This window comes from Ptiloglossa arizonensis, chromosome 3 (assembly GCF_051014685.1).
Source record: "Ptiloglossa arizonensis isolate GNS036 chromosome 3, iyPtiAriz1_principal, whole genome shotgun sequence".
NCBI lineage: Eukaryota > Metazoa > Arthropoda > Insecta > Hymenoptera > Colletidae > Ptiloglossa > Ptiloglossa arizonensis.
In genome coordinates this window covers 25,970,561-25,996,355 of record NC_135050.1, presented here as the reverse complement: position 1 = coordinate 25,996,355, position 25,795 = coordinate 25,970,561, and the positions used below count along the sequence as shown (strand labels likewise).

General features: G+C 38.5%; 1 protein-coding gene across 2 annotated transcripts in view; it reads left to right on the top strand.

Moving 5' to 3' along the window:
• Btk29a (tyrosine-protein kinase Btk29A) overlaps window positions 1-25,795 on the top strand; it is a 361,771-nt gene that overhangs the window by 242,052 nt on the left and 93,924 nt on the right. The window contains exon 1 of one of the 2 annotated variants that reach the window (XM_076307588.1): window positions 12,982-15,442. The exons of the other annotated variant lie outside the window; for it this stretch is intronic. Coding sequence (XP_076163703.1) covers window positions 15,343-15,442 — 100 coding nt within the window. The 5' untranslated portion in view covers window positions 12,982-15,342. Of the gene's footprint in view, window positions 1-12,981; window positions 15,443-25,795 lie in introns of those variants that run through there. 2 annotated transcript variants of the gene reach the window in all.

Sequence of the window (25,795 nt, the reverse complement as noted above, 5' to 3'; positions counted from 1 at the left end):
ATTGTTTCAGTATCTATAGTTCGCACTTAAGGGAAAACCTCACATTTCGGGACGAAAGAAAAACTGATATTTGGGAATTTTTCCTGACGATACCAAACATGTTGTATAAATCTTTCGTATATATATTAAAAGTATATACTTTGAAGGATATTTGTGCCAATTTTGAAAACAAAATGTTATCGTACATGAAAAATATAAAGATTCTCCTAGCAGGTTACCCGAAATTCGTAATGGTGCACAGAAGTGGATTTTTCAAGTTCCAATAGTCGAAATCAATAAAATTAAACCCTTCTTACATCTCGCTAACACTCAAAATTATAAGAAATGGACAAATTTTCTCACAATCTACCAGAAAATAAAAAAAGAAATCCACGAGTGGAACGATGAAAAGTGTTATTGCGAGTAAATAGTTCCAATTTCAAGATAATCGCGTAAGTAGTTTTCGAGAAAAGTTACCAACGAGAAAACGCGTTCAAAGTTTCGAGATTGAAGGACTTTGGCGTCAAATAACTGCCAGGGAGCTGAGAAACTCTCCAAACGTCTCTTCGTTGTGTTTCGAATTTTAGAAGGATATTTTTAAAATATTACATTTTGAGATAATGGGACCGGAGAAAAAAATATCGAATTTTTGAAATCGGAAACGTGGTGTTCTATGGGCAAAAAAAAAAATGGGAAAAAAAAATCCCGGGAAACATTGTAAAAATGGATAGCGACCGTGTAACGTTTTTCTTGTTTCTCGATTTGTTCACCTGCCCGGATCGCGATGGCTCGTGTGTGCAACTGAAACTCGAGTCGTTGCACCGTTCGCCAACCGCACACTATAGAACCGTATTAGTTCCAGCGAGAGATCTCCCGCGAACACGGTGCCTCGAACTCTTATATTTCGATGGAGAATATCGAGTGACATATTATCGGGGCAAACAGCTACAGGATAAGACTATGGATTATCGTGTATCACGAGACAGAGAACAACAAACTCTATTGTTTCCAGCTCGCGTCTCCTGTTGCAAAAATTCGTTACCTCTTTCCCCTCGTTTGCTCTCCTCGCTTCGAAGTAACAAGTATAATCCCCGGTAAAAAATCGTAAAAAAGTTCATTCCGTTTTTATTACACTTTTCGAAAGTGCCGTCATCATTCTCGGGTAAAATATCCTTCGGTTTATTTCGAAATCCCGAAAATTACAACGTGGAAACATTTAAACGACTCGAAGAGAATACAGAAATTTTTGGAAGCTACGAATCGTTTTTGGAAACTTTACTTTTTGAGAAGAGGAAGAAATAAACATTTTTTTCCATGGAAAACGACACTTCGCTGTTTTATTATCGCTGTTTGGAGCATTTTTGTATAATTTTCTTTTTCGTAGATTCAACGTGGACAAAATTTTGGATTAACAGTCTCCGAGGGAAACTTTGATATTTATTTTGGAACGATTCGATCTGCCTAGTCCCCTCCAGAATCGTAGAATTGAATATCTAATGCAATAAAGATACAAAAATCGATTAATATCGCGCCGTAGGTACAATCTCCCTTCCGTGGAAGCTTCTCAAGGTTTTAAGAGTCGCAGAGTGCGATTAAGACTCAGAGAGTGGGGGAAGGGGCGGAGTCAGAACGAATGGTGGGCATATGACTCCCGGTGACCTCGAGCGTCCAATTCGGCGAAGAATCTTCGATTCGAATACTGTATTAAAACGTGAGACAATTGTCTTGGAAACATTATCGAGACTTTGTCATAGTCCATAGTCGATAAATAACGTTACACCGATATATTTGGAACGACGTAGCCAATGCTCGTGAATTTTAAACGTTGCTGTTCGCGTTAGGTTTGAGTCACGATACGTGGAATTGAATATTTAATGCAATAAAGATACAAAAATCAATCAATATCGCACCGTAGGTACAACCTTCCTTCCGTGGAAGCTTCTCAAGGTTTTAAGAGTCGCAGAGTGCGATTAAGACTCAGAGAGTGGGGGAAGGGGCGGAGTCAGAACGAATAGTGGGCATATGACTCCCGGTGACCTCGAGCGTCCAATTCGGCGAAGAATCTTCGATTCGAATACTGTATTAAAACGTGAGACAATTGTCTTGAAAACATTGTCGAGACTTTGTCATAGTCCATAGTCGATAAATAACGTTACATCGGTATATTTGGAACGACGAAGCCAATGCTCGTGAATTTTAAACGTTGCTGTTCGCGTTAGGTTCGAGTCACGATACGTGGAATTGAATATTTAATGCAATAAAGATACAAAAATCAATTAATATCGCACCGTAGGTACAATCTCCCTTCCGTGGACGCTTCTCAAGGTTTTAAGACTCGCAAAGTGCGATTAAGACTCAGAGAGTGGGGGAAGGGGCGGAGTCAGAACGAATAGTGGGCATATGACTCCCGGTGACCTCGAGCGTCCAATTCGGCGAAGAATCTTCGATTCGAATACTGTATTAAAACGTGAGACAATTGTCTTGAAAACATTGTCGAGACTTTGTCATAGTCCATAGTCGATAAATAACGTTACATCGGTATATTTGGAACGACGAAGCCAATGCTCGTGAATTTTAAACGTTGCTGTTCGCGTTAGGTTCGAGTCACGATACGTGGAATTGAATATTTAATGCAATAAAGATACAAAAATCAATTAATATCGCACCGTAGGTACAATCTCCCTTCCGTGGACGCTTCTCAAGGTTTTAAGACTCGCAAAGTGCGATTAAGACTCAGAGAGTGGGGGAAGGGGCGGAGTCAGAACGAATAGTGGGCATATGACTCCCGGTGACCTCGAGCGTCCAATTCGGCGAAGAATCTTCGATTCGAATACTGTATTAAAACGTGAGACAATTGTCTTGAAAACATTGTCGAGACTTTGTCATAGTCCATAGTCGATAAATAACGTTACATCGGTATATTTGGAACGACGAAGCCAATGCTCGTGAATTTTAAACGTTGCTGTTCGCGTTAGGTTCGAGTCACGATACGTGGAATTGAATATTTAATGCAATAAAGATACAAAAATCAATTAATATCGCGCCGTAGGTACAATCTCCCTTCCGTGGACGCTTCTCAAGGTTTTAAGACTCGCAAAGTGCGATTAAGACTCAAAGAGTGGGGGAAGGGGCGGAGCCAGAACGAATGGTGGGCATATGACTCCCGGTGACCTCGAGCGTCCAATTCGGCGAAGAATCTTCGATTGGAATACTGTATTAAAACGTGAGACAATTGTCTTGAAACATTGTCGAGACTTTGTCATAGTCCATAGTCGATAAATAACGTTACACCGATATATTTGGAACGACGAAGCCAATGCTCGTGAATTTTAAACGTTGCTCGTTCGCGTTAGGTTCGAGTCACGGTGACCCAGTTGTCGAATAGTTTTCGTAAATTTACGTGTCCCCCGCGTGGACACTGACTACGTCAAAGCGATCGTTACACTGGTTCGCGACAACGAGCGACGATGGCGTGGCGACGTTTCAAATCCCTGATGAGCCTGATTGGCCCCGACTGGCAAAGCGTAAACTCGCCTTTAGAGGCAACGTGCGCGTGAAACTTGACTCGACGTACCGTTTGACCGTCGCGCAGCCAGAAACTGGTACCTTATTAGGTCGACGACAGGTACACTCGGATCGGTCACGTTAATACTTTAATCCAGCCGACGCACGATTGTTTGCACCGTCTCGATTTACCCGAGAAGAGAAATAAATCTTGTTTTGGTCTCCTCGAGTCGTGTATCTCGTATTAACTTATCTATTTTTACGAGTCGTGAAAATTTGTGTAGTAATCGTTAATTATACCGTTTACACCGATGATTCGATTCTTTGCTTGATTTTATTTCTTGGATTTACCCGAGAGGAGAAACTAATCTTATCTTTTGGTCTCCTCGAGTAATGTATCTTGTATTGAGTTGTCTATTTTAACGTTGAGTCGAGAAAATTTGTGTAGTAATCGTTAATTATATCGTTTACACACATGATTCGATTCTTTGCTTGATTTTATTTATTGGATTTACCCGAGAGGAGAAACTAATCTTATCTTTTGGTCTCCTCGAGTAATGTATCTTGTATTGAGTTGTCTATTTTAACGTTGAGTCGAGAAAATTTGTTTAGAAGAGAAACAAATCTGCTTTGGTCTCCTCTAGCAATGTATCTTGTATTAACCAATCCATTTTAACGAGTCGAGAAAATTTGTTCAATAACCGTTAATTCAACCGTTCGCGACCATGAATGAAACTTTACGTAAAAAAAGAAATTAAATAGTTCGTCAGTATTTTTTACCGAAATAAAAATTGAACTTCATCTTGTTCGATGTAAATTTAAAGCATAACACAGTAAAGTGTCCTAAGTGTACAATTTTCGATATGCAATTTATTATCTTAGCTAAAAAAAAAAAAATACTAAATGCCAAAGAATCTGCTAAAGAATCTTTTCGTCCAACGAATAAATTTTAATAAAAGTTATCGCTATACGAAATTTCCGTTACCAGTACACCTGCGTCACTCCGTTGATTCGAATACGGTAGAGGCTCTGCTGCGCAAAGGTCAAGAATGTTGATGAAAAATATATTTACCGGTAAAGTGGTACGCGTAATCACCCACATGCTTAATTGGTTCCCTCGAGCTACGTGGTAGTATTCTTTGCATCGTGCTAGTTGCGCCTCGTTCATTGTTTCGTTATAAATGGATGACTACGAAAGCCAAGTGCTTCGCAAGAATGGTTTCTGGGTGAGTGTTCGTTGTTCGAGCGTTGTAGCGCGAGTGTCGAATTTACAGAAGCGGGTTGTCGTGGAAGCGTCGGTTGCACAGAGGCTGTTAGTATGATTGGTCGAGTGAGGCGAGAACGAAGAAAACTTATATTCTCCATTGGCTCCATCGAATCGTTTCTAAGAGGATAGTCTTGGTGGTGAAGACCCTCTTGGCGCTGACGTTGTTCAATTTCCGAAAACAAATGTTTTTTTTCTTTTATCGAGTATCATTTACACCGCGAATCACTCTTTTTTTTTAAATTACATTTCACCGACTCTGGCCCAAATAACAAAAAAGCTTAAAGGTGAACACATTGGTCGAGAAAAAGGAGAAACAATTCTTATTTTCTATTCATTTCTGCGAGGATGATTGGTAAGGGAGTTTCTTTTCTTGAAATTTATCTATCTTTTACTATGTACCATTTACACTATGAATAGCTTTTTTTTTAATATTGTACCGATAATTCAAATTTTCCACTCGCTCCATCGAATCGTTTTTAAAACAGTGAACGATGATTGTTGAGGTAGACTTTCTCAGCACTGTCTTTACTAAATAATTTAATGAGGACTCTTTTTCTTGAAATTTGTCTATCTTTCATTAATACAAGCTACGAATCGCTATATTTTTAAATACTCTACCGATAATTCTTATTTTCCCACTCGTTCCATCGAATCGTTTTTCAAAGATTAAATAACGATCGACGAGAGAGACTTTCTCAACACTGTACTCATTAAATTTTCAAGGAGTAAATTTTCCTCCTTTTATTAACTATCGTTCACGCTACGAATCGTATTCTTTAAAAATTGTATTTCAACAAGACAGAAAAACTTCGAGATAAACATTCGATGTTTTTCACTCGTGTTGGCGGGTTACGTGACAAACACGGCTACCTTTGCGAAATCTTTAACGAGGACAATGTTCGCGGGAATTTCCCAAGGTTGGAGACTACTGTCGACCAAGCGTCGACGTAGGGGAGGTTTACGACCTACTCGGTTGAACTTGGAATCGAATGTCGAGCTGACGGCCAGGTGTTTTACGATCGTAGGGGCACCTTTACCAGCTACCTGGCCTTGCGACGCAACACACTGCACTTCTCCTCCCCCTCCCCCCTGAACAGTCTCATTCAACGTAATGACTTCTGACGATTGTGCTTTTGTGAAACTTAAGAATGGGGTAAATAGAATCGATTTCTTTTGTTACGTGTAAGCACACTTACGTTCAAAAGTCTCCAAACACTAAATATTAATTAAGCGTTTAAAATGGTAATCGAGATCGATCGTTATAATTTTCTTACGGTTGAAGTAACATTTTGAAATTGCTAAGTAACATCTAAGCGTTGTTATCGGATTAAATTATACAGATTAACATTACATTGCTATACGGTGATCGATTCAATTAGTCGAAAGTTATTAGAGTCTTCCTTAATCTTTTTAAACATCTGTAGCTTGCATCGAACAGGATTTAGAAGAGAAATATTTTGTTTCTATTTGTCGATACTATTTTGTATTTGTTATGACGTTGAACGTCGTTTATATTTATCGATGACAAAGAAATCTCCAGAGTAGAATATTTTCTTTTTCCTAAAATATAGAATTTTTATTTTGCCTGTAATCTAGGATATTTTCTTGTTCCTAAAATCTATAATATTTTCTTTTTCCTAATATGTAGAATATTTTCTTCTTCCTAAAATCTAGAATATTTTCTTTTTCCTAACATCTAAAATATTTTCTATTTCTAAAATCTAGAATATTTTCTTTTTCCTAAAATCTAGAGCAGTTTCTTTTTCCTAAAATCTAGAATATTTTCTTTTTCCTAACATCTAGAATATTTTTCATTTCCTAAAATCTAGAACATTTTCTTTTTCCTAACATCTAGAATATTTTGTATTTCTAAAATCTAGAATATTTTCTTGTTCCTAAAATCTAGAACATTTTCTTTTTCCTAAAATCTAGAATATTTTCTTCTTCCTAAAATCTAGAATATTTTCTTCTTCCTAAAATCTAGAATATTTTCTTTTCCCTAACATCTAGAATTTTTATTTTTCCTAAAATCTAGAATATTTTCTTTTCCCCAACATCTAGAACATTTTCTTTTTCCTAAAATCTAGAATATTTGCGTTATATATTATACCGATGTACAAACGAAATTACAGCGCCAATTTGTGTAGATAATTCGTACGTTTCTGACCCTAAATCGAAGATCCTTATATAGCCCTGGTATTATCGATTAGATTAATGCGTTTAGCACCGAACGTAAATCGAGTATGTTTGCTGCGGGGCCACAATTCTCGGCTCACCATGGGACATGCCGATAACATATAAGCTGCAGGTAACAATCGGGTTATCTCGATAAGATAGGAACAAAGCCATCGTCTCCTTTATTTTCTTCTTTCGAGTTTTTCCCATTCCCTTCACGATGGAAATTATACCTAAGCGAATACCGAACACTATCAAGCATAATTTTTTCCCCTTTTATTGTACCGCCAGTCAAACGAAATGATAATACACTCGCGAGCAGTAACAAAAGCGAAGTTTCACTACAAACAAATATGTAAAACTAAAACTAATTGCCCTACCTGCCCGGAAGTACCCCAACTTTGTTTAAAATTTGTTCAAGTGTACCGAAAAGAGTCACCGTAGCATTATAAATTTTTAATTACTAAATTACTCACCACCTTCCAGCATTCAATATTAAATATTCACTTTCCTATTGAACATTCGTACAAATAATCATTCGAAGAAACCTGAAAATTCACAAACTACTAATTTACATCTATCTCAAATTTCTCGAGAAACGAACCAAATAATACCATCCGACCAGAAATAAATCGCCATTCTTTCAACACAAACAAGTGTAACCTTTGTTCGAACGAAATTGAAAATTCGTTAAACTTCGTGCAAATCAAATATCGATGTTACGTCGAAAGAGAGAAAAAGTAAAAAAGGAAAGAATATAACCACGCACGAAAGTTCGATATCAGGTCAAATTGACCATTGTACAAAGGTTAAATGGTAAATGAATCGGGAATGTAATATTTTTCAATATTTTTTCTACGTACGTTTACACACGTTCAATGTTTCCTCTGCGTGAGTTTACATTTCCCGAGAGAACCTTGCTCAAATTTACCCAAGCCGTGAAATTTCCTCGATGTGGAAAAATGTTGCTTAATTGACCCAGAGTCACCACAAAGTGACAATGCGTCTACGAGCTCACGTAGCCTACGTGGTAGGCTAACCTAACGGTGATTGGTTATTCGAACGATATCGTCCAAATCGGATCTAGTGATTTTAGACGATATCGTGCTAGTGGAAGCTGGAGGAGAGACCATGGCGGTCGAGAGTTTCGTCGCTCGTAAGTCCCTCGATAAAGCACGTACCGATTCACCCCGGATAGAAGAGACAGCGCAACGGGACCAGGTTTCAAAGTAGTCGCAAAATAAACTTCTTCCAGGTGTTAAGCACGGACAGACGGCAACCGAGAGCCTCGAGGCCGTTAATACCTCGAAGGCTCTCGCGTTTTGCATAACAACCGGAACAATTGGTTTTGGCTCGCGGATAACATCCTCGACGTTGTACGAATCTTCGAACGTTCCAACACGGGCAATTGTTCGCGACTTACGTACGTACAAGGTGTCCCGAAAAGTTCGTGGCAAACTTTAAAAACTTATGATCCTGTGCACGTTTTTGCATATATTATTTATTTTATAATAGGGTATCTAATCCTAGTCTATATGCAAGTTTTATAAAATCCGTTATAATTAATATTTACTTTATGAGTAATCATATTTCACCATAAATCGATTGAATTTATTAATAAATATATCTATACTTAATTCTAACTTATTCCAATTGACCTCAATTAACTCGTAGATTCAGTTTAACCGATATTGCTGGCAGTAAATTTATCTCTATTAAACACTTTCGTGCGATAACAATTGTCCTTGGAATTAATAGTTGTCCTGGAATTTGGTAATTTGTAGTTTTTACATCCTTGGTTAACTTTGTAATTATTTGCACTAATCGTTAAATATATATAATCTCGATTATTTTTTTTTTACACGATTTTATTCTACGTTGAATTACGACTGCTCTAGAATACTTTTGCATTATTATAATTAGAGGTTCTTTTAGGAAACTTTGGGTATCTTTCAAATGTTGAGTCAAAGTGGTCAAGAATCTTGTACACTCGTAGATTGTTAATTGTTATCCGAATGTTACAATAATATTTTTGTACTCATTGAAACGAGTGAAAGAATATCGATAAACTTGGGTTCGAATATCTATCAATATTTGACGCTCTTCGTATTTATGTATAATAAACACAGATCGGTCGAAAGAAATCATATCCCTACGAAACGAAAAACAATTGTCAAAAAAATATCTAAAGCACTCCAAGAGTTGTTTAGTCTCTGCTGAAATTACGAATTAATTATTACTAGAAAGAACCACGTGTTCAAATATTAATATATATTATTTTACAGTGTGAAAGTTTCCAAATAATCACGAGATGTTACTAAGAATACAACACGTTTTTTTTTTTGGAAACAAAAGTTTCGTTTCTAGACCAAACTTCAAATTATTACGAATATTTTGAAATTATTTATTCGATCATTCACTGATCGAAATTAGAGTGTTCAAACTCAGTATATCGATTCTCATATATTGGAATTCTAATTTGGTATAATAGTCGATCGTGGCGAAATCATCGTGACCGAAGTACTCGTCAATAAAGTGAATAAAGTTGCTAGAGTAATAAAAGACGAATTCATTGGAAACTGTCCTGCATATATTTTCCTGCTTCGACACTTAGAATTGCAGACGACAAGTTTATGACGAGCAAAACGATCCCAGTATCGCGTACGATCGATTCTACTGGAACGATAAATGTGTTCGAACGTTCGTACACAATCGAAAAGCAACTGCGAATAGGTTTACCAATGCTGGAAACTTTATTTCGCAGTTCGAATATGTCGACTCTTCCAATATAAGAGACACAGTGGTTGCAAGAGCTAAGAGTTGCATAGGCGAAGATTTTATCGAAGCAATCCGATCGGAGAAAATATATGGGTCGATGCCAAATGTCGATTAACAAATGAAATATTGGTTAAATGATTCGATCTTCTTGCATCTTTTTTCGAAAAAAATTGCATCTTTCCGGTGCATCGTTGCACTTGTGAAAAAATGAGGTCGTGGAGAATTAAACATTACCATATTCGATTTTTCTCCTTATAATATTATTTTTCATCTCACCCTGTATATATGTATATATACAGGTTCGTTATTTGCACGAACTTCGTGAACGTAATAAATGCTATAACGAATCCAAATGAAAAAGATAAATACAAAATCATCGAAAAACCTACGCACACCTCATCGAGAACGAGAAAGATACAACCATCGCGTGGGCACTTTCCTGCTAAGGTATAACGAGCGAAGAAAAAGTTGACATCATTGCATAAACAAGTGACAACACTCGAAATGAAGAAAAACCAGTCCAGGACGTAACCGACGTGCAACTGAACTTTAAAAAAAGAATTGAACAGCAGAATATGGACCCAGACCAAAAGAAGAAAGAGGAAGTTTCTATCGGACGATGTTTCTCTTCAATTTGTATGCCAGAAAGAAAATAATTATTATTAGATTACAAAGAAAACAAATCGACCTTGTTGTAACATTAGGATAACAATTAACCATCTACGAGTGTAAAAGATTCTTAGACACGGCTTTGATTTAATATTTAAAAGATACACAAAGTTTCCTAAAAAACGTCTAATTATAATAATGAAAAAGAACTACAGAGCAGTCGTAATGCAACGTAAAATAAAATCGTGTAAAAGGAAAGAATCGAGATTGTGTATATTCAACGATTAATGTAAATAACTAAGAAATGGAAAGTTAACCAAGGATGTATCGAATAAAAATCACCGTAGAAACTACAAATTACCAAATTCCAGGACAATTGTTATCGCGTGCACGGAGACTGCGAAGAGTCCTGTGCATCATCGAATACCATATTCACATAAGTGTGCGAAAACGTGCAAAGAATTACACGATCTGCTAAAGACTGTATATCCTCGCGATGTCGATAGACCAATGATCAGAATTTTCAGTAGATCCATGAAGGACGAAAATGGTATTTCCTCTTCCACGTTTCGTCGAGATGGTTATACGAAATGGAAGGTTTCCACGAGATAAATGTTCCAAAGATTCTACTCGAGTATTCTCGTTCAAACATTTGGAAATGTATATAATTCGTAAGATATGCATAAGTCTCTACGAAAAATAGTATACGCGTCATGACTATAATATGCTGAATCCAGAAATACCGTGACGTTCCAGTTAAATTTACAGAGATTTATGAAAATGAAATATCGGGCATTTCCCTCGAGAAACTTTAGAGTTTCAATTTTCGTTGTGGGGTTCAATCTTTGTGAGTAGAAATATTTAAAAGTTTGCATTGGAATTCGATCCTTCCAAGTGTAAATATTCGATAGTTTATCGTTATATTTCCTATTCTGTAGCATAGAATATTATTTAAAATTTGACGAGTTCTATCCTTCAAATTAGAAATATTCAGTTCTTGGTATACTCGTTATTCCATATCACAACTTTATTTAAAAGTTCGCGTTAAAGTTCAATCGTTCTAAATATAAATATTCGATAGTTTATCGTTACATTTCCTATTCCATAACATAGAACCTTTTTTAAAATATCACGAGTTCAATCCTTCACATTAGAAATATTCAGTCCTTGGTATACTCGTTATTCCATAACACAACTTTACTTAAAAAATTCCCAATAAAGTTCAATCGTTCTAAATACAAATATTCGACAGTTTAAAATATCGTTAAAATTTCACGTAGTTCGATCCTTCTAACTAGAAATATTAAGTCCTTGGTATACTCGTTATTCCATATCACAACTTTATTTAAAAGTTCGCATTAAAGTTCAATCGTTCTAAATATAAATATTCGATAGTTTATCGTTACATTTACCATTCCATAACATAGGACCTTCTTTAAAATATCACGAGTTTTATATTTCCAACTAGAAATATTCAGTCCTTGGTATACTCGTTCCACATCGCAACTTTACTTAAAAATTCCCAATAAAGTTCAATCCTTCTAAATATAAATATTCGCCAGTATAAAATATCGTTAAAATTTCGCAAAGTTCGATCCTTCTAACTAGAAATATTCAGTCCTTGGTGTACTCGTTATTCCATATCACAACTTTACTTAAAAGTTCGCATTAAAGTTCAATCTTTCTAAATACAAATATTCGACAGTATAAAATATCGTTAAAATTTCGCGAAGTTCAATCCTTCAAATTAGAAATATTAAATCCTTGGTGTACTCGTTATTCCATATCACAACTTTACTTAAAAGTTCGCGTTAAAGTTCAATCTTTCTAAATACAAATATTCGACAGTATAAAATATCGTTAAAATTTCGCGAAGTTCAATCCTTCAAATTAGAAATATTAAATCCTTGGTGTACTCGTTATTCCATATCGCAACTTTACTTAAAAGTTCGCGTTAAAGTTCAATCCTTCTAAATACAAATATTCTACAGTATAAAATATCGTTAAAATTTCGCGAAGTTCTATACTTCCAACTAGAAATATCCAGTCCTCGGTATACTCGTTATTCCATATGACAACTTTACTTAAAAATTCCCATAAAAGTTCAATCCTTCTAAATATAAATATTCTACAGTATAAAATATCGTTAAAATTTCGCAAAGTTCGATCCTTCTAATTAGAAATATTAACTCCCCGTTATCCCCCGTCAGTGCTAACAACCCACCGTTACTTCCAAGTTCTCAAGTATCAGAATTCCTCGGACCTAAGCGTTCCGGAGAACCGTTCCAAGTTCGTAGCAGCGGTCATCGGTGACCACCGTAACGCTCCTCGACGCGTTAAGGTTAATCGCTCGTTCAGTCCGAAACACAAGCCGAAGTCCTGTCGGAATCGTCCAGTGAACTGGGTCGAAACGATGAGGCGGCCAGGCCTAACTATTCGATTATCGGCGAAGCCATAGGCGTAACGCTTCCAGGTCATCCCCCTCTGGCGAAGAAATAGAGTGGATCCGGCGGTGTCCGACACCTACACGCGAGTCTCGTTCGCCGCGAGCCAAGACTTCCGTGAAGGTGAAACTCCGAAGAAGGCCGAGGAAGAAGAAGAAGAGGGGCAAACCTGGCCGACTGGCTGGCTGGCTGGTTGGCTGGCGACTGCCTTTCGCGTTCTACGTGCTGGAACTACTTAGTCGCGCCTAGACGACAGTCGCGAGCGTTGTTGCGTTCCGTTCCCTCCTTTCTCGAGACGGTTTTTCACTCGACCTTTCAGAACACTATAGAACGTTCTCCGCACGGTGCTGGAACGTGCCCGTGGAATCCACGTTTTACACGAAGAACGGTGAATTGTGCTGGATTACGAGTTCCGAGGGACCGTCGACGGTATTCGATTCGTTGATAACGGACAGTGCTCGATCGTTAATGATAACACTGCCAGTGTTCGATCGTTGGTAACGACACTTCGATGGTTCGAGCGTTAATAACGTCACTTACGGTGTACGAACGTCGATGATAACACCTCCAGTGTTCGATCGTTAATAGTAACACTTCGACGGTTCGATCGTTAATAACGGACAGTGCTCGATCGTTAATGGTAACACTGCCAGTGTTCGATCGTTGGTAACAACACTTCGATGGTTCGAACGTTAATAACGACACTTATGATGTACGAACGTCAATGATAACACTTCCAGTGTTCAATCGTTAGTAGTAACACTTCCAGTGTTCAATCGTTAATAGTAACACTTTGAGTGTTCAATCGTTAATAATAACACTCTCACTGTTCGATCGTTAATAATACTTCGACAGTTCGATCGTTAATAACAACACTTCCAGTGTTCAATCGTTAATAGTAACACTTTGAGTGTTCGACCGTTAATAACACTTCGACAGTTCGATCGTTAATAAAGAAACTTCCAGTGTACAATGATTAATAACGATACTTTCAGTGTTCAATCGTTAATAGTAACACTTTGAGTGTTCAATCGTTAATAGTAACACTCTCAGTGTTCGATCGTTAATAACACTTCGACAGTTCGATCGTTAATAAAGAAACTTCCAGTGTACAATGATCAATAACGATACTTTCAGTGTTCGATCGTTAAAAACGAAACTTCTGGTGTTCAATAGTTAATAACGACGTTCAGTGTTCGATCGTTAATAACAACACTACGAGTATTTGGTCGTCAGTTCCAAACACTTCAATTGTGTTCCATCGTCAATAACGAAACTTTCAATATTCGATCGTTAGTAACAACACTTTCTAGTGTTCGATAGTTAATAATAACACTCTCGTTAATAACGACACTAAGAGTGTTTGATCGTCAGTAAGAACACTTCAACTGTTCCATCGTCGATAACGAAACTTCCAATGTTCCATCATTGGTAACAACACTTTCTAGTATTCGATCGTTAATAACAACACTTTCTAGTATTCGATCGTTAATAATAACACTCTCAATGTTCGTTCGCCAATAACGACACTACGAGTGTTCGATCTTGAGTAAGAACACTTCAACTGTTCCATCGTTAATAACGAATCTTCCAATATTCGAACGTTACCAACAACACTTCTAGTGTTCGATCGTTAATAATAACACTCTCGGTGTTCGATCGTTTGTGTATCGTACTCGATCGTCGCTAAGAACACTCGGAGCGTTCGATCGTTATTAGGGACACACCGAGCGTTCGTTGGAACGTATCGAGTAGAATAAATACCTTCCCTCCTTTGACGTGTAAATTCGAAAATGTAAATGGAAGTGGCAAAGGACGTGTAAATATGTACGCAGCGTCTATTTTCGGCCGGTTGGGAATCTGATTCGAATTGTTCCGCCTTTTCCAGGGCAATCGAAAAAAACACAACGCGGTTGAATTGTGCCGGATTTTCAGAAGTTTCGAGGGATCGTGCGGCAGCCTACGATCGTCCACGCTGGAGACTTCGTGTACTCGATCCTATCGGAACGTATAAAAAATCCCTTTGATGTGTAAATTCGAAAATGTAAATAGTAATTGGCGATCTATCCGTGGACGGTCTGGAATCGGATTCGAATTGTTTCGCCTTTCGCACGAGATCGTCCGGTAGAACGACAACACGGTGAATTGTGCCCGATTAGAAGTTTCGAGGGATCGACTGGAAACCTTTGATGGTAGAGACTCGGAGTGTTCGTCGAAGCGTGTCGAGTAGAAAATCCTGTCTTCGGTGTGGAAATTCAAAGATGTAAATAGTAATTGATCCGGAACGACTATCTCTGGACAGTCGGGAGGGTCCGATTAGAATTGTTACACTCGTCGCGCGGGATCGTCTTCGGTGAAAGGCATCTGTGTAAATTTACGAGTTAAAAATACCGTCCTCCGATAAGGAGTGAAGAAAAAAAAAAAAAAAAGGAGAAGTGTCCGCGATGTTAATGTTTGGACAGTCGTGAGCTCGACTGGTAGTCTGTGTTCCGCTCGGCTCGAGGACTCGCGATAGTCGCGAGTGCGTTTTGGTGTTCACCGTTTTATAATCCTGTGATAACCCGTGGTTCGACTGTGATAGAAGATATGATGGTGATAAGTGCATTGAAGCACGTCGCGAACGCGGCGACGAACGCCGTGCATTCAGCGACGAACAGCACCACTGGACACGGTCACGCAAACTCCGGTAGGTCTGGATCCTTGTGTACTGTGCCGAGCTGGGAAGATGTCACTTGGATCGAGCTGAACGTAACATCACGTGTGAGAAATGTACGAACGACGTCGAGACAATTTTTTGCCGAATATTAATATCGTGTGTTCCGATACGATATGAAAATTTTTACCAGATGTCATCTTCTCAGCTCCGCACACTACGTACTATGCAAAAGTGAAAAAATATCACCCGGAAAATGAGACCAAATATCACCGTGTGAAACATTTCTCCATGCACATTGTAACTATAGTTTCTGACAAACTTGCAAGTGCATGTGATTAAAATGCAACCTGAACATTTTTATATATCTCACTGTATCTTCACAAGAGTATTATCAATGGATCGGTGAGATTCTCCCGAGAAAAATGAGACCAAACACGACCATATTTGGACAAAGTTTCTCCTTGTACGTTGTACAGATGGTTTTTGAAAAACTTGCACAAGTGTGCGTAATTAAAACGCGACCTATACATTCTTATATTTCTCGTTCTACTTTTACAAGTCATAAATCGATAGACAGACGAGATTCTCCGGGAAAAAATGATATCGAACCCACTGTTTCTCCTTTCGCACTGAAATTTTGATTTTTGAAAAATTTACCAACACGTATAATTAAAAATGTTCCGATTATGGTCGTGTTTGGACTCGTATTTCTCGGGAGAATCTCAGCTATCCATTGGTGAGGCTCTCGCGAGGTTACAACGAGATAAAAATTTTTTACAAAGACGTCGTCTAGAATAAAAGAAGCGTACTGCCACGTGTAAAGTAAACGTGGACAGCTTCGAGTAATTTTTGTTTACTCGAAACGTCTAACCCGATTCGCGGTTTCCTGCCAGGTGACATCTTTCCGACACACCGTGGTACTCCCGGGCAATCATTTTTCACGCGTGCAGCTCCTCTGGAAAACCATAAATCGCGACTTTCGACTCGCCGTTTCCTGCGCGTTCCCGAGATTATTTTTCGCATCGTTGATCTGTTCTTCTGCAAAACCGCATCCTGGCTTTCATGTAACATTTCCTGTTACTTCTGCCAGCATCGAGCGTGATTTTCTGTTTTCCACGTGCACGTAACGCGCGATGATTGCGGTGTTATTACGAGATGTTTATATTTACAAGTAACGACGATAATAATTCGCAACGTTTTACGGGCGTGCGCACATTGCCATTTCGCTCTTTTGTCACGGACAAGTTCTCATCTTGTTCGGTAGTTTCGACGTTGAAAGCTACTTGACCTTTTCATCGCCGAACGAATCAATGACAGGAAAAGCGACGCGGCGTTCGATTAATTTCGCAATTTATTTATTCACTCGTCGCGATGCTTACGGACGAAAGAGGTGAAAAATTTCACTGAGGGAACCGAGAAGATTGGATACGCGATGGTCTCTTATACTCGAGCGTATAGAGTGATATTGGTAGCTGAGTATAGTTTTTGTTACTTGTTTGAATTTTTTACAAAGTTGATAAAGTTCTTCTCGTTGAGGTACAACTGGATGGAGTCATCGAATCGATCGAGAGACATTACTCTGTAACATTATCAGTCATCGAGCATCAAATACAAAATAATGTTGTTAATCGAGTATAGTCATTGTTGTTTGAATTTTTTCACAAAACTGATAAAGTTCTTCTCGTTGAGATACAACTGGATGGAGTCATCGAATCGATCGAGAGACATTACTCTGTAACATTATCAATCATCGAGCATCAAATAGACAATAATGTTGTTAATCGAGTATAGTCATTGTTATTTTAATTTTTTCACAAAGCTGATGAAATTGTTCTCGTTACAACTGGATCAAGTGATCGAATTGATCGAGAGACATTACTTTGTAACATTATCAATCATCGAATATCAAATACAAAATAATATTGTTAATCGAGTATAGTCATTGTTGTTTGAATTTTTGCACAAAGCTGATAAAGTTCTTCTTATTGACACACAATTGGATCGAGTTATCGAATGGATCGAGAGACATTACTCTGTAACATTATCAGTCATCGAGCATCAAATACAGAATAATATTGTTAATCAAGTATAGTCATTGTTGTTTGAATTTTTGCACAAAGCTGATAAAGTTCTTCTTATTGACACACAATTGGATCGAGTTATCGAATGGATCGAGAGACATTACTCTGTAACGTTATCAATCATCGAGCATCAAATACAGAATAATATTGTTAATTGAGTATAGTCATTGTTGTTTGAATTTTTTACAAAGCTGATAATTATCGAATTATCGAATGGATCGAGAGACATTACTCTGTAACGTTATCAGTCATCGAGCATCAAATACAGAATAATATTGATAATCGAGTCTAGTCGTTTGAATTTTTGCACGAAGTCGATGAAGTTGTCGTTGAGACACAACTCGATCGAATCGATCGAGGAACATTACTTTGTAACGTTATCAATCACCTAGAATGGAATACGATTAAAATGTATCGGATTCGGCGTCAGATTATCGAACGCTACACGATAGCGAGCGGTGATAAGCGACCGGATAAAAGAATCGTGAAAGGTCAACCGTGTGTCGCCATTAACGGTGACTGTTGCTACCTGAAATCTAACTTCCCTCGGTGTATTAATTGCCCCGTCGTATAATTTAATTACACGTGTACGCAAAACAGAAGATAATAGGATAATTGTACAGCTGGTAGTACAGAGGCTTTGTAAAAAAATTCTGAAGCAAGCCTGAACACAATACAGTCTATAATTACTTGAACGACACTGCGTGCCTCGAAGGAATTCGTGTCTTTGTATGGTTCGGTGTTGCAAAATTTGAATAAGAATACATATGCTAATGACAATTCGATCGAAAACGATTATCCTTTCGTCGGGAAGAAACGCGACGCGCGACACCGAGAAAAAGTTACAATGCCTGAATACCAGGAAATTATTCATTCCAGTTGATTATGTTGCAAATGTTGACAAAGAAATAAGATCTTCGTTACGGGGATCCAAATTCTTAGTTCCGAGTAATTACGAGCGGATAGATAATTAATTCGTAATCGAAAAATTAGTTATTGATTTCTCCGTAGAGGTAACGAGAAGACTATGCAAAGATAGATATACGTGTAATAAAAAATTACTTATTAATTTCTCTGTATAGTCAATGTTTCTTGATTTTTTAAATAATGAAGAACCTGTAACGAGAAGACTATACATAGATAGATATACTTCTAATAAAAAATTAGTTATTAATTTCTCTGTATAATCAATGTTTCTTGATTTTTAAATAATGAAGAACCTGTAACGAGGAGACTTGACAAGAATAGATATACTTGTAATATTTCTGATTGCTGTTAAGTGAATAAAATTTTTCCGAATAATCTTCTCCGAAAATTGGAAGTTTCGAGGGACAAGATGGTCGAAAAAAGTAATTATTAAGAAGTTTGTTGATTTCTTGAGCAGCGTAAACCGAACAGTCGACTCTTCGACGTGTTTTTCGCCTTTTTCGGTTCAGCCGAGGGGAAAGCATCCGCGTGGCGCGCGCAATTGTATTCATATTGAAATATCGCTTGCGCAAAATGCAAAAGGTTAGCACAGAGCAGCCGGAGCACGATCGAGCTCTATCCGTTTCATAAGAATAGTACGAAGTTCTCTTCTTTCGACGCCTAATGTCAGATCGAGGTAATTGCGATCGATTGAGAAGTCACTCTCGCTCGTTTACGTTACACCTGACTGTCAAATAATTATCGAAACTATTTTTCCGTAATTCGTCAACGATAACCGGGATCCCTTCGGTAGGAAAAAATTAGTAAGATCGTGGGAACGGATTGGTAATACATAAACTATGTAAAAAGTGTATTTTCGTTGTCGTATTCCACTCTCCTCTTCGTTTTTTAAATTAAATTTATTTCCAAATATCGTCGAGATTCAATTCTAAATTATTATTCAATTTCCCGACGAGTGAGTTGAATTCATGACTATTTCTATATATCGTCTAATACAATTATACATTATTTTTGTTTTTTAGTAACGCAATTAAAAATACTACGTTTTACAACTCGAGAAGGTACAATTTTCAAAATAACTTTTATTAAGAATCTTACGTTGATAAATAGATACGCTTCGAAAATTCGACGAGCTTTTATTTAATATAAAGTAACAGTTGGGTATAAAACTTTCCATCTTTCGCGACGCGATTAGGTCGAGCACACCGTGTACTATAATTTCGTACTAACAAACGAACCTGCTGCGGTTGCCGCGAAATCAATTGACCGCTCAAGGCCACTGTCCCCACCATACGCTTCGATTACCCCCACCACTCTATTCGTTCAAACCCGTACGCGCCATTGTTCATCAACCGAAGAGACGACCAAAGTGGCGTAAAATGTACATCGGTATAATTTGTAATATTTCATCGAACACGCAACGTGAGTTTTGAATTATACGACAGACGACCATAATTGTTCTCCACGAGTCACCGCTTACGAGGATTCATGTTCGGCTAAGTTTATTTAAAACTTGCAAATACATTATTTCGAAGAAAAGTTATTCTTTTGTTTTAAATTTTCTTCTTCAAAATTCCAAGATTCTTCTTTTTCAAAAATCGTTACGAAAGAAACTTTTTCACTCGTAAAACACGAAAAAAAACCATCGTCAATGAATTAATAAATAAAGTTAACGAAAAAGGGTAAATACTTTTGTTATAATATTACGTTTAGAAAGTTTTCCACGCGCATTTATCGTTGTAACGATTCTAAAAACTTCTCGCCCTGATGAACACTTATTCGTCGAAAAATCCAGAAAAAATCAAAAGGTTAAACACGATTCGACCATAGTGAACCTTCGTGCGTCAAACAGTCCGCAGAGTCGAAAAATGAAACAGAACACGACCATGGTGGACGTTCACACGTCAGAAAGTTCACAAAGAGTTGAACACGATAGGATCGCAGCGACAGAAACAACGTACCAATCACACGACCTCGGGAATTTCCACGACTTGAAAATACAACGGAACGAAGACCTTTACTACCGCCAGGATCGTGTTCCTCCGGGAGAACAGAATCGCAACGTTCCTGCCACGCCTAATGTCAAGATCGCAATTGCATCGTGCGATCTGCCTTTTAACTCGCCGTAACTTCGCCCGCAGGTTGACGTATTCATTACAGAACCGACAAATCGGACGTGTAACGAGTGCTCGCGTAGATTTCAGATAGCAAATAGCCCGTATAAATGTCCCAAAACCGTAGATCGAAAGGTTAGATACGACACTGTCGCACAACTTGACGGATACACTAACCCAGACCGTACACATTGGATCGATCCACGCAGCTGGAACCATTTCGATGAACAAACGTCAGTTCGGGAAGTATTTGTCCGAACGATTATTACGAGAAACGTAACATGTTTAAAAAATTTGTCGTTGCTTCTGATAATCAATATTACGAGCCTACCTTCCTAATTTTAAATGAATAAAATTAGATATTTTCCTCTCGAACGAAAAATACGAACGATTCGTTTAATCGAGTATCGATTTTTATTAATAGCGTTTCAAATTTTTTTTTCTCGATTTAATAAATTATACAAATTCTACACGGTATTGATCGTATCGGTGGAGATTCGATGGTATCGAATATTAAATAATTGTGAATCTCTGAATCGATTTATTTACTTTGTCTGAACTTATATTATAAAATCTGAAGCAAGGGTGAACTGTACACTATTCGATCGAATGTGAACTCGTTTATTGGAACACGATTTGTTTTAAATTGTTTGGTGGTGTTGTTACGTTTAATACAAAACTTCTCGCTACCTCTCTTAAATCTTGATTTGTCCTATATTTTAGCTTGCAAATTCCATGGATATTTTTACAATTATCGAACAAAGAGCAACAAGAAAAAGAAATCAGTCTTTGTAAGATACGTTCACTGAGAACGTCTGTTAGGCCCAAAATATAAACACTGTCGGTCTCATGGCTCGTAAACAATGGTACACGTTCGCGCGCGCGCGCACGCGTTACATTAATCCCGTAGCTCGATCAACTTTCCCCATTTCGAGTCGAGCAGTGTGAATTAGTTTGGAAAAAGCGTTCGAAGCGGAACCAACGCGGCCTGACTATCGGATATTTTTATCGAGGGCAAATCATTTTTTAGAAAGTTCCGTGTCGCGTCCAATTTCGACTAAAATTGGACTCAATGGAAGCGTGGTGTTCGAATTGATTGGAATCGGAAAGGTCAGTGAACTTCGAACGATTGTTACCGATATCGAACGAACGACATCCTCCGAACGCGATCGTTCGTAAGACAAAAAGAAACGTCTCGTTCCAACGATGTTTCGTACGAAACGGTTCGAGATAGGGGATTCGACTCGATCGCGAACGATTCTGTAGTAAAAAATGAATCGATAACATGGAACGCAATTTGTTCGTACGAGGCTTCGTTTTCGAGATAATCGATCTCGAAACGAGAAACGTCGGACGTCGAGTTTCTGGGGAGCGCGCGTGCCCCGAACGTTTTCAATATCGATTATCTCGCAAACGAAGCCTCGTGGCAAAGAATGTCACTGCACACCTTTTGTTTATTTTTTCGAAAGGAATCGAACCATCTAGGTTTCGAAACCGTGCTTCGAACCTTTCCGATTTTAACGAAAAAAACATCTTTCGCGCGAGAGGGCGATCGTAACGTCGAGTCCTCTATCGAATAACCGACAAATTTATCAACGATCGAAGTGAAATAGGTCACCTTCTGTATCGCAGAGTCCCTTTGCCGAGATTTCAAGTCCAGATTTTGCCTTTCATGGTCAAAAACCCCATTCAGGTGTTATCGAGCACGGTTCGATTTTTTTTTTTTTCAGGAATATTTTCCTACAGAAATTCCTCGTTTATGCGAAAAAACACACGCGTACGCGTACGAGAGATCAATTTTACGCGAGTCGACTACCATACTTATGAACGTACGCTCTCGCAGGAACGATCCCACGCGAAAACCACTTCTTTTATGGAGAGACGTCCTTCACAGAAACGATTCTTCACGGTTCCATCATTTTTATAGAACGCTTTTACAGCGACAGTCTTGAAATCCAGACTTTTTTCTTCTTCTTCTTCTCTTTTTTTTTTCTTCTTTTTTTTTTATAGAGAAACGCCTTTATAGAAACGACGACGTTCATCTTTCGTCGGAGAGAGAATTCCATTGGACGATTTCGCTCCCGTAGACAGCGCGCGTAAAAACGTGTCCGAGGATTACCAATTTCTTTCAGACGTTGATACGAACCCCTCCGTTTCGCCATGTCGAGAGAAATAACGATCGATCCTTTCGACTTAAACATTTTCATTCCACGGGAACGTTTCTCTGCGTATCACAAGCCCTGTATCGTGTTCTAAACTTCGCTGTTAGTAAAAGATTCTCGAAATCCTTCAAAAAATTCTACTAAAGATACATTTCATCTATGGTACTCTATTAGTCGATTTCTATACCGTTGTTGCATCGAATATTTAATTGTTGTACCTCAAAAGAGACCAGACACTCGAATTGCTCCAAAATAAAATTTCAGAGAATGAATTCCAAAAGAATGGAACTCAAGTTCAGAATTTTTCTCGCGGGGTCATTTTTAAGGAGTGATTGATTTTGCAACGATCCGTGCTTCGTAAACAACCGCGCTAGAAATTGTTATTTGAAAATCTTGTTCGCGTCGAATCAGCGAAAAGAGAAATTGGAAAAATATGATCGAAAGAGCGAGCGTGGAACGGCGAAGCGTCGATTTCCATCGAAAAAAGTGTGCCATTTTTTTTCGTTCTTTTTTCCCCTCCGAAAGTGAAGTTTTCAAATACTTTTTTCGCGGTTTGGTCCAAAGTTGCGCGCGTTCCGAGCTCGCTGTATTTTCACCAAGTAAATCCGTGCCCGCGTGTTTGAGTTATGGCTTTTCAAGTCGTTCGCGTACCAGGGAAAACGAGTTCGCGCGTCGCTCGATCGTTTCGCTCGTCGAATCCGCAATTTTGCAAATTCCGACGCGAACCGAACGACCTTTCACTCGGTAAAGATAACACTTTCGCGAAGTGCATTAACCCTTGCGATAATATCAACGATTTCGGCGACCACCAGGTCCAAACGAATCCGTAATTTCACGGGAATAAATTTCCAATGAAAGTTCTACTTTTATTTTCCAATTCCTAAAGAACTCTTTCAATTTCTACAAAAAGTTGCACCGACGTTACAAAACGAGCTTTGTAAAAAGACTCTTTGGATCAGAGATGAAGATCCCAGTAATTTGACATCTCTTCCGCAAGTATTTCGAACAAAGATTCCATTATTCGACCGTACCCCTCTTCATTGCTAAGAAAAATTGTATCAACGTCATAAATGACCAATTTAAAGGACTCTCCGGGTCAAAAAAGACCCAGTTTTAGTTCCCACAAATATTTCGAACAAAAATTCCATTCTTTCGTCGCTCAATTTCCAAAGAAAGTTGTACCGAGTGTGAAAAGTCCCCCTGGGTCAAAAAAGACCCGAGAAAGCTCCTTAAAAAGGAGTCGATTTTTTTCGAACGACCACTCTTTTTTCGTTCCACCGTGGATTTGGGTAAAAAAAGACCCAGTTTTAGTTCTCACAAATATTTCGAACAAAGATTCCATTCTTTCGTCGTGCGTCTCAATTTCCAAAGAAAGTTGTACCCAGTGTGAAAAGTCCCCCTGGGTCAAAAAAGACCCGAGAAAGCTCCTTAAAAAGGAGTCGATTTTTGTTGTGCGACCACTCTTTTTTCGTTCCACCGTGGATTTGGGTCAAAAAAGACCCAGTTTTAGTTCTCACAAATATTTCGAACAAAGATTCTATTCTTTCGTCGTTCAATTTCCAAAGAAAGTTGTACCGAGTGTGAAAAGTCCCCCTGGGTCAAAAAAGACCCGAGAAAGCTCCTTAAAAAGGAGTCGATTTTTTTCGAACGACCACTCTTTTTTCGTTCCGCCGTGGATTGTTCGCGATTTCGATTTGCAACGGGTTGAGAATTTCCGTCGTCGAGTATTTCCGGTGTCGTTCGTTGCCCTCGTTTAACGAAACGACACCGCGCCCGCATACAAGGCGCGCGGAAAGATTTTCCTAAGATTTTACCTCGCGGGGCATGTAAACACGAGGATATTATTTGCACCGCCGTTATTTGTAGAGACCGGTTGGTTGAATACGAAACAAAGTACATCGTCTTCGTTGCTGAGTGCACAAAATACTTCCTGACGGATACGCCTTCGTATTTACGTTAACTGCTGACGTAACTTAACCCCCGCTCCGATTTTAATCCAGTTACGCGGGATGATAGATCGCGACATCCTGTTGGCGTGTGTGAAACATCAGCTGCGATAACTCGATGAGTTTCGAGATACGAGTAATCGAAGTAACACACCTGGAGACATGTACTGGGTTGTACGATAAGTTTTGTCGTTTTTTCCATTGTAAAAGAAAACACTATGACACTTCAACTTTGAACGATTGTAAATATACGAATGAATCGACTGATCTGCACGAAGATTCGAAGTAACACACCTGGAGACATGTACTGGGTTGTACGATAAGTTGTGTCGTTTTTTCCATTGTAAAAGAAAATACTATGACACTTCAACTTTGAACAACAGTAAGTGTACGAACGAATCGACTGATCTGCACGAAGATTCGAAGTAACACACCTGGAAGCATGTACTGGGTTGTACGATAAGTTTTGTCGTTTTTTCCATTGTAAAAGAAAATACTATGACACTTCAACTTTGAACAACAGTAAGTGTACGAACGAATCGACTGATCTGCACGAAGATCCGAAGAAGATCTGACAGAGATCACTGTTCATCGAACAGTGGTACCATCTTTAGAAAAATAAAACGACGAAGCTGATGGCTCGATTTCTTATCGAACGAGAAAATTTGTAGATCAATCTATTATAATAGGTGTAGAGGTATCGATCACTGTCATCGAAACGATGGTGATGGAGCAGATGGTGTGAACGCAGTGGATGCATGACGAACACCACTCGGTATCGCGCGCATCGCTAATGTAATTGTAAATGAAAGCAATTAGAGACAAAAATTATTCGATGAACGGTACTCGAGCCCAGCGACCTCGAGCACACGACGATCGCTTATGCCATCTGCGTCACGACCATTTCGATGACAGAGATTGATATTCATGGTGTGCGGTGCAGGATACGGTACTTTGATTACTCGCATCCCTAAAATTATCGAACGATTACACCTAATATTTTACACATAGCAACCACGGGCCGTGATCTATCGTCGCGCGAAAGTAGGTTAAAATCGGAGGGGGGACAGGTTGAGTGCTTCCCTTTTGTGTATTTTCTACCAGACACCTTTTTCTTTTTATTATTTATTCAAGTACACAAGTTTGTTCTTTA